Source organism: Helianthus annuus, chromosome 15 (genome assembly GCF_002127325.2).
Source record: "Helianthus annuus cultivar XRQ/B chromosome 15, HanXRQr2.0-SUNRISE, whole genome shotgun sequence".
Lineage (NCBI taxonomy): Eukaryota > Viridiplantae > Streptophyta > Magnoliopsida > Asterales > Asteraceae > Helianthus > Helianthus annuus.
The window spans coordinates 82,512,503-82,524,674 of NC_035447.2; the positions used below are offsets into that span (position 1 = coordinate 82,512,503).

Sequence of the window (12,172 nt, forward strand, 5' to 3'; positions counted from 1 at the left end):
AGTATTACACATGTGCACTACACAATTTTTTTTTTGAAATTTTTTTATATAAAAAACCTGCGAAATTTGGTTTGAAAAAAAAATTGTATGTTTTTTTTGCTTTTTTAATTAGTTTTCGAGTTTTCACAATAACTAGTGGGAGTTTTCAGAATTTTCTTAAATTTTTAGGGTTTTCTACATAGCCCTCCCCTATATATATATATATATATATATATATATATATATATACATAGGGTGGGGATGGTTCAAATGAAAACCACTTTTATTTTGAAAACTCGAAAACTAACTAAAAAAAGCTTAAAAAACACACAAAATTTTTTTTTTCAATTTTTTTTTTTTAAAATCGCTGGTTTTTATATATAAAAAAACTTTTTTTCAAAAAAAAAAAAAAATTTGTAGTACACATGTGTAATAATACACATGTGTAGTACACACACATGTGTAGTATATTACACATGTGCACTACACAATTTTTTTTTATATAAAAAACATGCGAAATTTGGTTTGCAAAAAAAAATGTATGTTTTTTTGCCTTTTTTAATTAGTTTTCGAGTTTTCACAATAATTAGTGGTTTTCATTTGAACCTTTCCCTATCGACTATAATCCCAAAATACTTTATGCACTCTACCGGATAAAAATTCCGGACCACATCAGAAATACTATGATTAAGTGAAAACCCAAAATACTTTATGGACTCTACCTTTTGTAGTAGGGAAAAAGTTTCCATTAATACACCCTTTGATTCCTACATCCCCATATAACCCACACCTGTCCCAACATTATCACACTTGTGATTGCCTTTGTCAAAAGAATTCATAGCCCCATTACTTGTATCTATAAAGTTTGAACCTAACGTTCCACTCACTTAGCCTTGTAACTTTCATGCGCATGTGTATATAGAGGGACGTCTGTACTTAACGTGTTTCACAAAAGGGAAGAAGTATTATTGCTTGCAGTCGCTATTGGGAAAGGAAAGACGACGGTTTAATTTTAGCAATATTAATAATCATGAAAATGATTTAAACATCAAATAAAAATTAGGTCATAAAAGCTGACCGATTTAATGCATGTCAATATTATTTTTTGGTAATATCATGATTTTAATTTTTTTTAACACATAGGTGTCGGTAATTTGGTATTATTAGTGCCGATATCGGTATTGGTTTTTATATTTTTAACTTGATATAAAATACACTTCGATATTTATTTAAATATATCACGACTTTATTTTTCGGTTACATAAGTCAAATTTTATGTAGCTAAACCATTGTAAATAAACTAGTTTGTAAATTTTCCCAACAGAATTGTGTGGAAGGAACTTACTAGTTAGAAACAAGTGTTTAATTAACAGCTAAATTGTTATATGTAATTTAAAATCATGTTGCAATTGTTAATTTATCACTGGAAAAAAAGATTCACAAAACTGCCTGCATTTGTAGGGTTGCATACGAACTAAACTTCCAGCAAAAAGTTCATGAATCGTTTGACGAGAAGTTCGTATGTGTTTGTTCGTTTAAGATATGAACGAACACGAACAAAAAAGTTTGTTCGCTTAGTTAAATAAACGAACATGAAAAGATGTCATGTTCGTTCGGTAACGTGTTCGCATATGTTCGTCCGTTTGTGTTCAATAATTAATTAGGGTTTTTTATTTTTATTTGAGGTAACTGAGACAAATAAACTCTACTCCTATATTCCCAAGTTCATTTGTATATTTTGGACAATCAACATTTATGATGAAAGATGCCTATTTTATTCAAAATTTCATATGTGTTCGTTTCTGTTCATGAACGCTTGTTTGTGTTCATGAATGTTCGTTTCCATTCATAAACGCTTGTTTGTTTTCTTTTGTGTTCATGAACGTTTGTTTGTGTTTATGTGTGTTCATGAATGTCTATTTACGTTCGTTCATGTTCGGTACCTAAAATTAACTAACGGATACGAACATGTTCATTTCTTTAACGAAAGAACACGAACAAAAAATCTCGTTAGGTATGTGTTAATGAACTGTTCGTGAACACGGGTATTTCCTTAACAAACGAACACGAACAAAACATTCGATTCGTTTGTAGCCCTATCCATCCGAAATCACAATACTCCAAAACTTATCACTGAAAAGAAAAGGATTCACAAAATTAGTGACGTGACTGCCTCTGAGATCTCAATACTCCCAAAATTTGCCACTGTCGCCAAACGGTAGAAATCATCCTATTAAAACTCATTATGGAGCTTTATGACTTATAAAGACCACTATTATTACTTACGTCTCATTGTGACATAATATGGTACGTTAAGTTAAACGTAGTCAGTGTAGGTCATTGGTCAATCATACTGATTCATGGTCTAGATAATATATGTTAAATAGTGATCATTGTCTTATACTCTAATCAATACCATAAACTACTTTGCCTTCAACCAGAAGACTCGATGAATGACGTTTCTTTATATAAGTGCGATTAATAAGAACGATAAGTACCATCAAGTAACCACAATCCACTACAATGCCAAAGAAGTGACTAAACCCTGAAGTCAGGCCTAGTAACCAAATTCGGGGTTAGCAACCTTTTGGTTCGACTTGAAGCAATGTAAAATAAACCACTCGAGGGTGATATGGCGAATGTTCGTTGAACTATCATCCATTATGGATGCTCTAATATACACAAAACTTAATAATGGGTGCGATTTTATTTATGTATAATCTGTCTACATGACGGACACGACGAGTGAGAGCCTAGCCACTTATCAATACATCCAATGTGAAATATGTGTCCACATTGTGGCAGCACTCTGATCTCATCTCTATCAGCGTATTCCACCAAACAGATCACACACTCGCGGCTCCAGTTGTATTCCTTAGTCAAATCATATGCAAATTTTGGGAGTGCCTCGACAAACTTCTTCTCAATTCCTTTATTATCAGGTGGTTGGACTGGTGTTCGGTTGGCGATGGATCTTCGTTGAAGCCAAGTGCAGTAAGCCACGGCTATCAAACCTACAACACAGACTAGAGCACATAGTAAAGCAGCAAGGATAAGGGCGAAATCGGATTCTACTGCGGTTGATGATGAGTGGACGACAGTGGATAGGAGGAATCTGTACGGACGAGTCATAGCACAATTATTGCTCTTGTTAATGTATGTTCGGTTATGGTTATGATTATGAGTATGAATAAGGTGAGGTATATATAGGTGGAGGATGGTGCTGAATTTGCAACAGACAAGGTATAATGATCAAAAGATTTTCAATGTACTTTTGTAAAGAAAAAAATAATTGAGAGGACAAAAATAGCACGTGTAACACAAATTAGAGAGGTCAAGAAAATGATCTAAGAGTAAATAAAGTATTTTAATCCAAAACACACTTTTTAAAATATGTAAACCATATGTAATTAATGTGTAACACGAATTAGACGGGTCAAGAAAATGATCTAAAGCGTCAACAAAGTATTTTAGTGCATGTTTGGCTTTTCTTTTGAAAATGTCTTTTCAACTTATTTGAGAAGTAATAATTCTAACTTATTGACTTATTCACTCACACACAAAGGAATTCTAAACACTTTGAAAAGTCCTTTTTGCCTAAAATAAGTCAATAAGTTGAAATAGAAAGAACCCCAAACACCCCCTTAATCCAAATCACACTCTTTTAATTATCTAAACCATATATAATGTGTAATGCGAATTCGAGAGGTCAAGAAAATGATCTAAGCGTCAACAAAGTATTTTAATCGAAATCACACTTTTATTTAAATATCTAAACCATATATAATTTGTAACGCGAATTAGAGAGGTCAAAAAATGATCTAAGCGTCAACAAAGTATTTTAATCCAAATCACACTTTTTTAAATATGTTGTGTAACACGAATTAGAGAGGTCAAAAAGATGTTCTAAGAGTCAGCAAAGTATTTTAATTCAAATCACACTTTTTAAAATATCTAAAACCTTATATAATGGAGCATACCAAACAAAAGGGTCATGCAAAACGTGTATAATCGGACACGCAAACCGGCCCATACCATTGCCCCGATGATGGTGGAGGCGTCCCCCTCGTTTAACATCCCCCCCCCCCCCCCCCCCCGCCCCGGTCAGAGACTAAGGTTTAGGGGTGAGAGGGCCGGAGCTAACTCAGATGGACAAGACGCAGTAGCCCGGAATTGAACTCGCGCTTATGGATGCAACTTACCCCGCCTTGGCCAACTGAGCTACACCCCTAAGGGCACCTTTTTTTAAATAAATGAAAAAAAAAAAAAAACAGAACTGACTTTTTTTTCAAGTCTAGTGAAACTGACTTGTTTAAATTTTGAGTTAGCTTGTAGCCTTATTTAATATTAATTGATTTTATAAGAAAGACATATTAAGTATCAAAGAGAACTGATTTTGCACACTGGTTACTATATGTGGAAGTTGGAGAAAAACACACCTGAAGGAGCTTACCGACCGTATAAGTTCATTCTTGAAAATCATTTTATGGTTTTCATTCACATATAACAAGTTCTACTTATTTCGTTGCTTCAATCGCATGTCAATCTGACCACTTTGTGCATTTTAACTACATTATGAACACATTTAGCTTATTGCGAATCACTCAATTACGATATTGAAAACCCATAAACTATTAGTTAAATAAAATTTTGTATACATTATTACACTATGTTTATATAGAAAATATTTAATGTAATAGTAATCAGGTATTTTTATCATTCCACTAAAGTCACTGATACATTTTAACAATAAAACCACTCAGGCTATTGGGTGTGGTCATGACCCATATGACCACCATGACCCTCCAAATCATCACCATGTCACTCATTTCTAATCCACCATTTAAAACCACTACCCTAGGGGTGTGGTCATGACCCAAACACTATCCCCTTATTTATTTTAGTTAATTTTTGTCTAAAGAAAAAAGGAAAGGAAATCATGAAAAATGGAAACTAGGACCATGGTTGCCATGGTTTAATCCATAGGAACCATGGTGGATCAAGCAAGGGGGTGGTGTAGTATTCTATTCATGTTCCTACATGGCAAATCATGTTCCAACCATGATCCCCATACCCTTTAGCCTCAATGTTTCTTTACTTTTCTGAAGTTTTATTATTAATGATACTTTCTTTAATTAGGTGGTTTAAATAAAACATATATGAATTTTAGTTAAAATTTTATTATTATTTACTCTAATTTAACCTAAGGTATGAGGTGCTTGCGAAGAAAACAAAGTTTCATAATTCGTTATCTGTTAATACATATCTGTTAACACATTCCTTAAGTTATATATAAGGGTTAGAATCTCATGTATTACACGAATTGAGAAAAAAAAATAATGTTATCTATTAATACATATAGTCGTCAAAATATGTTATTAAAAAATGAAAGTTGACATGACATAATTAAATTAAATTATGTAAGGTACTATTTGTTACGCATCAATGAGAGGCGGATCACTATTAGGAGGGAATGAAAAAAATGTGTTTGTTAATCAAGGTAATGGAATCACCCATTACATAAGGCTTTCATCCCTCAAATTTATTCCATTCCATTAGTGGGGGTGAAGCTTCTTGGGGGTATCGTTAGCAGAGACGCAAGCTTTATTAGTAGGTTGGCAAAGAAAAGAGATGCTAAGGCGGTATATTTGATGCGTCTTCTACCCAAATTAGGTGACTCACAGAGTGAACTACTCTTGATTCGATCATGTATGGGCATTGCCAAACTTTTCTTTGGCTTGAGGACATGCCAACCTGTATACATGGAAGATGCATCGTGGTTCTTTGACAAAGGTTTGCGTGAGGCGATTGAGGAATTGGTGGTTTGTGGAGGTCCTTTCTTTGGAGACTTCCAGTGACGACTTGCTTCCTTACCTATTAGGTTTGGGGGTTTGGGGTTTTATTCGGCTGTAGAGGCTTCATCCTATGATTTTGTGGCCTCGAGGGCCCAATCGTGGGTGCTAAAGGACCACATCTCAAGAGACAGTGACATATGTGGTATGGATTCCGATTATGTTTGTGCTTTGACTTGTCTTCGTGATACGATTCCAATCTTTGACTTCAATGGTTTCACTAATAAGGACACCCCCTAAAGCCCAACGTGCATTGGCGAGTTCTCTTTTTAGTAAAATTGTCCACGACATCGAAGTACAATTTTACTTGACCGTTAGACAAAAAGTCGTTTTTGAGTGTCTATGAGCACCACTTGCACAAGTTTTTCTTCTTGCAATACCTATAGATGGGTTAGGCCAGCATATGTCGCCGGTGGAGTACCGTACTATCTTTAATTATCACCTCATGATTCCTTTATTCCCAATTGATGAGGTATGCCCTGTTTGTCATAAGGCGTGTTTGGATTCTTTTAGGGAGCATGCAGTTCATTGTAGAGAACTCTTGGGGTTCAAATACTGACATGATTTGGTTAGGGATGTCCTTTTTGACATATTCAGGTGATAGCACTGATATTTCTGCTAAAAAAGAGAAACCCGTTAATTTCTAAACTGGCCCGTTAGAAGGGAGATCTACCTTTCGACCAGCCGACATTCTGGTCTTTGGATGGGTATGAGGAAAACATGCATGTGTGGATCTAACTGGGGTTTCCCCGCTTGTGGGCTTAGCGGGTAGTGATTTCACGGTGGATCAGGCTGCTTTAAAGGTTGCTTCGGGTAAAGTGATCAAACATGAGATAGCGTGCCTTGACAACTAGCACGTGTTTGTCCCATTTGCTTTTGATACTTTTTGTTTTCTGACGCCAGAGGTTGTGGACCTACTTAGTCGAGTTCAAAGGGCATGTATAGTAATGTTATGACCCCGAGATCTATGAACGTAGTTTTTAAAAGAATTAGTTTTACTATTCAAAAAATGGTAGCGACGCGGCTTGTTGCCCGTTTATTAACTATCTTGTTTAAAGGTAAATTCATAACACAAAAAATAATTGATATACAATGTTTACATTTCTTTAAAAAAAATCTTAAAGATGTATATTAATTTGGTTCATCTCCTAGTTCGATGTGTTGAATTTCCACTTCTTGGATGAGCACAGGGCCCAAACTTATAGGCGAAAAGTTATATTTTAAAATTTAAAAATAAACACCAAATAGAGTTAGCTTTAATGTTATACATTCTCACTTTATGTTAAAAAAAGTGTTTGGTATAAGGGGAATTTGTATATCAGAAGAGAAGTTACCATCCTACACCTATATATACCTCACCTTGCCCCTTTCATCTTCTCACCTCATTCACTCTCAATTTACCAAAAAACACACATTAATCAAAACAGTTGAATGTGCTATGACTCGTCTGTACCCAACCGCGATGGCTGAATCCCCAGAGAAAGTCGACGATTCTCTCTTTATCCTTGCTGCTTTACTATATGCTCTGGTTTGTGTTGTAGGTTTGATAGCCGTAGCCGTAAGTTACTGCTTTTGGCATCAACGGAGATCGATGGACAGTCGGACACCTTCCCAACCATCCGCAACTAATAAACAAATTGAGAAGAAGTTCCTAGAGGCACTCCTGAAGTTCGCATACCATTCGGCTAAGCAAGAGAAGCATGGCAATTGTGCAATATGTTTGAAGGAGTACGTTGATGGAGACGAGATCCGAGTGTTGCCACAGTGTGGGCACGGATTTCACATCGGATGTATTGATAAGTGGCTTGACTCTCACTTGTCTTGTCTGTCGTGTAGACCATTGGCGAATCTTGAACTTTTGGTGATCGGTAAATGCAAAAAATGTGGTGGGTTCAAGACAACTACTGCCGGAAACATTTCGTTGGAAATAACTAGCAATGGTGTAAGAATAACGTAATATTAAGTGTATTAAAATTTAGAATTTGAAAGCAGTTTTTATTAGTTGTGACAACTTACTAAAATACCGAATTTTATCATAAAAATGAGGTGTTGAGGGTAAAGTGAGAAAATAACCAAATCTTATCTACACATGATGAAGTTAATATAATGATAGTATTACCAGGATCTTCACTTATTATTAATTTAATTAAATTCATTTTTTTCCATAAGGTATAAGTAGAAAAAATAAACTGTGTCCAAAAGGTATAAGTAGAAAAAATAAACTGTGTAGACATTATGATAATGTAAATAATTTATTTAGAATATAATAATACGCTCCTTTCGCTTTTCTTGTTTTCTTTATTTTTTTATACTTTTCTGCCAATAAGTATAACTTTTTTTAAGACATATGTCCATAATTGTTTAGTTAAATTTAGGAAAATATACATGGTAATAAATTTTGTTGTATATAGGTTTCCCAATTTTCATAAGATATATTTCACATGTTAAACCCTTTCAAACCCAACCCATGTATTTATTTTATACGAAGTAATAAGGATGTAAGATATTCAAGAAACACAAAGTTAATCCGGAGATTATCTTGTGGTTTGTGTCTCGTTAAGGCTGTAAACGAACCGAACGAACACGTACAAGACTATGTTCGTGTTCGTTCGTTAAGGAAATTAACATGTTCGCGAACTGTTCATGAACGCATACCGAACATAAGTTTATGTTCGTGTTCGTTCGTGAAGGAAATTCAGTTGTTCACGAACAGTTCGTGAACACTGGTCTCGTACACAAACGAACACAAGCAAATAAAAACGAACGCAAACGAACGTTTAACTTAAAAATAAAAAAATAAAAACATTGTTATCCTTAAACATTGGATATAACTAGATAAATACAACCATCAAATGATAAATCAAAACACAAGAAGTCTACTACACCACCAAACGATGAATCAAGTTTAACTAACTTACACATAATTATCCCCAAAAAATGTTTTAGAATGTCCAAATTTTAGCTAACAAAGAAACAAATAGGGTTTCAAGTTTTCAATATGTTTAGATAAATGATTTATTATTTATTATTTTTTTTTGATATAATCAAACGAACGTAACCGAACATATTACCGAACGTTCACGAACGAGGTCGAACGAACGAGACCTGTGTTCGTGTTCGTTCGCTAAGCTAATCGAACGAAATTTTTTGTTCGTGTTCGTTCGTTAAGCTAATCGAACGAACATAAACGAACTTCCCGCCGAACGGTTCACGACCTATTCGCTGAACGTTCGGTTCGTTTACAGCCCTATGTCTCGTTCAAACGAGATTAAACTTCTTCTGAACTTGGTGAACAACTACATCAATCCTGCAAAACAATCAACACATCGTGAAGCTAGTTACAAGGAGGGAAATAGGGGGGGGGGTGTTTCTTTGTAACCACCCTTCGGCGTGAGAATAATAACTTGTTTTGAGGATGAAAGTGTGTGTATTAAATGAGAGAGCAAGAATATGATCCTTAACCCGAAGGTGAAGTTCTCTATTTATACCCGAAGTGTCTCACCCCAACCGATGGCGGAATCATCGGGGCGCGACACTAGGCGAACCAGATTGCTCAAGAGAATTTATAACAACTATTTAATGACAATATTTAAAAAGGTTCATTATCCCATACTAATAAACAAATATTTCCACAAACAGTCATAACGGAGTTCACATCTCTCAAACAAAACAAGTCCGACAACCTAGATTTTTTTTTGGTGAGTTACTAGACTTCCTATCCATTTGCACCATACGATAATCATCAACCTGTCACCTACGTTAAATAAAGTCAATACAATAATGTAAAGGTGAGTACACAAGTTTAGCATAGATATAGTATAAAAAGCGTTTACGTATAACCAGCATGTAACACGTATCAGGCGAATCAGGTAACTATCAACAATGATACAAGCTAACCACATGACTGCGATTAGAGTATGCGCGACACATGTTCACCAAAGCGAACACGTGAAGTAAAGTATGTGATCCTTAACAACCCCTGAATAAACAGGTGCTGAGTCCAAACTATAGTACTATCATTGCTAAGGGCGGTCGGTCAAGTCATCACTGTGTAACATAGCAACAAGTATTCAACTAATCACGTATAGCATGTGAGTACGGTTAGCGTTTAAGTGTTGTGTATTTTGATAGAGAATGTATGTAACACCCAAAAGAGCGTTAAGCGAAAAAGGGTTCGAGTATACTCACAGTGCGTGTCTAGCAAGTAAACATGTCTTGAATATGGATTGAAGGGAGCGCCAGATCAGCCTGCGTATGGGAACAGAAGCGTAAGTCCTCCAAAGTGCTGAAACGGTCGAGATCGGAGTGTCGGTGGGAAAACAGAAGGCTTCGTACGAAGCTGTGCCTTCGTATGAAGGGGGTCTTCGCACAAGTGATGCTTCCGTTGTCCAAAATCGAGTGTCCTTCGCGTCTATCTTCGGAAAATCGAGTGTTCATCCCTCCAACCTTAAGCTACTGATTGAACTTAGAGTCAGAAAGGTCTTTGTCTGAGTCACGGAAGAGAATCGGGCTGTGATGTGTGAAACCAGTGCCTTCATATGAAGCCGGGCTTCGCACAGAACAGTCCAGCTCGCATTCGTGGTTGTTCTTGGCGTTCGGAGTTGTGTTTTCGCCCGAATCAGATGTATTTTTGAGTCCTATTCATGGCGGTTTCGAGGCTACTTCGTTCCACTATCCAGTGAACGAAATACATGTCGTTTTAGGTCCGTTTTAGTGTGAAAATCAAGTTTAACAGGGTTTTAAAAGTTTTCACTTAGATCTAACACTTGGTGAGTGTGAAATCTATTGATTTCTAACTTGGGAAGCCGAAGCTAGGCCCAATACACTCAGTTAAGTGTAGATCCGTGATTAAACAAGGAGATTTTAGGGAAAAAGATGAAGGTCTTCATGAAAAAGATGAAGATTAGTTGAAAACAAAAGAGTTTTGATGAAATCAAAGTGAATCTTGTGGAAAATCGCAGTGGAAAACGTTGTGTAATCATGTAAAAATGATAAATCTTACTTGAAAACAATCGGACAGCAATTCAGCAGCGTTTCGGTATGAAATGGCAGCAATGGGTGAAATGGAGAAGTGAGGGAGTATTTATAGAGGGAGGCTGGTCACTTGGTTCGAACCTGCTGCCTTCATACGAAGCTGTTGGCTTCGTTCGAAGGGGCCAGTCTTGAGTATAAAATCTTCATTTTGCGTGTAGGATGCTCGTTAGGTGCGTTTTGTTGCATTAGTTAGTACTAGTGTGTTAAGTATTTTAATGAGACATCAAGTATTGTGTTTCCTTGGGTTTCGATGATAATCGGGTTGCGAGTATAATCCATAAACATAATAAACACACACAAGTAAAGCATATAAAAGAACACACAACATAACATTACTACTATTAACAGCGTTTGCGATTTAGCGATTTAGCGTGATAAGCGAGTGCGAAGGTGAGAGTGGTTACCGAACAAACAAACACACTCGGCAAGTAAAGTAGCATAATTCTCTGTGATTCATGTTGCGTTAGCGTTGATTGTTTGCGAATACAAAGCGTTTAAGCGTGCAGTGGTACTGTGTGATGAAAATGTATTTAGTATAACAGAAACCTTTATTTATATCGAATCTCAAAGTACAAAACGGTTACAAATCGAAGTAAGTATCAAACGGATAATAATCCGTAAAGTCGGGTTGTTACAGTCACCCCTACTTTGGGAAATTTCATCCTGAAATTAAGTAGTAGACGTAACAAAGAGTTGCGGATATTTAGCTTTCATATCACTCTCGAGTTCCCAAGTGAACTCGGCGTCGCGTTTGCCTTCCGATCTAACCTTGACTATGGGAATGCGAGAGCGTCGAAGTTTCTTGGTCTCTCGATCCATGACCTCTACTGGCTTTTCTACGAAGTGCAGAGTCTCGTATACTTGCAAGTCTTCAAGAGGTACATGAAGATTTTCCTCAGCTAGACACTTTTTGAGGTTTGAGATGTGGAAAATCGAGTGTACGTTGCTGAGTTCAACCGGTAATTCGAGTCGGTAGGCCACTTTACCAATTCTTTCCAGAATATTAAAGGGACCCACGTAACGTGGCACTAGCTTCCCCCTTTCTTGCCGAATCGGATCACCCCCTTCCAAGGTGAAACCTTTAGGAGTACGTAATCACCAACTTTGAACTCTAGGGGCTTGCGGCGTTTATCGGCGTAGCTCTTTTGACGACTCCGAACTTTCAAGAGATTGTCTCGTATCTAGAGAATTTTGTCTGTCGTTTCTTGTATTAACTCGGGACCAGTGATCTGTGCGTCTCCGATCTCATGCCATACAATAGGCGATCAACATTTTCTACGATACAGTGCCTCAAAGGGTGCCATTTG

General features: G+C 36.4%; 1 protein-coding gene across 1 annotated transcript; it reads left to right on the plus strand.

Moving 5' to 3' along the window:
• Window positions 1–7,238: 7,238 nt before the first annotated feature.
• LOC110887625 (RING-H2 finger protein ATL80) lies at window positions 7,239–7,990 on the plus strand. Its single transcript, XM_022135203.2, has one exon. It carries the CDS (start codon window positions 7,270–7,272, stop codon window positions 7,786–7,788), a length of 519 nt encoding a protein of 172 aa, XP_021990895.2. The 5' UTR covers window positions 7,239–7,269; the 3' UTR covers window positions 7,789–7,990.
• The last annotated feature ends 4,182 nt before the right edge of the window (window positions 7,991–12,172 follow it).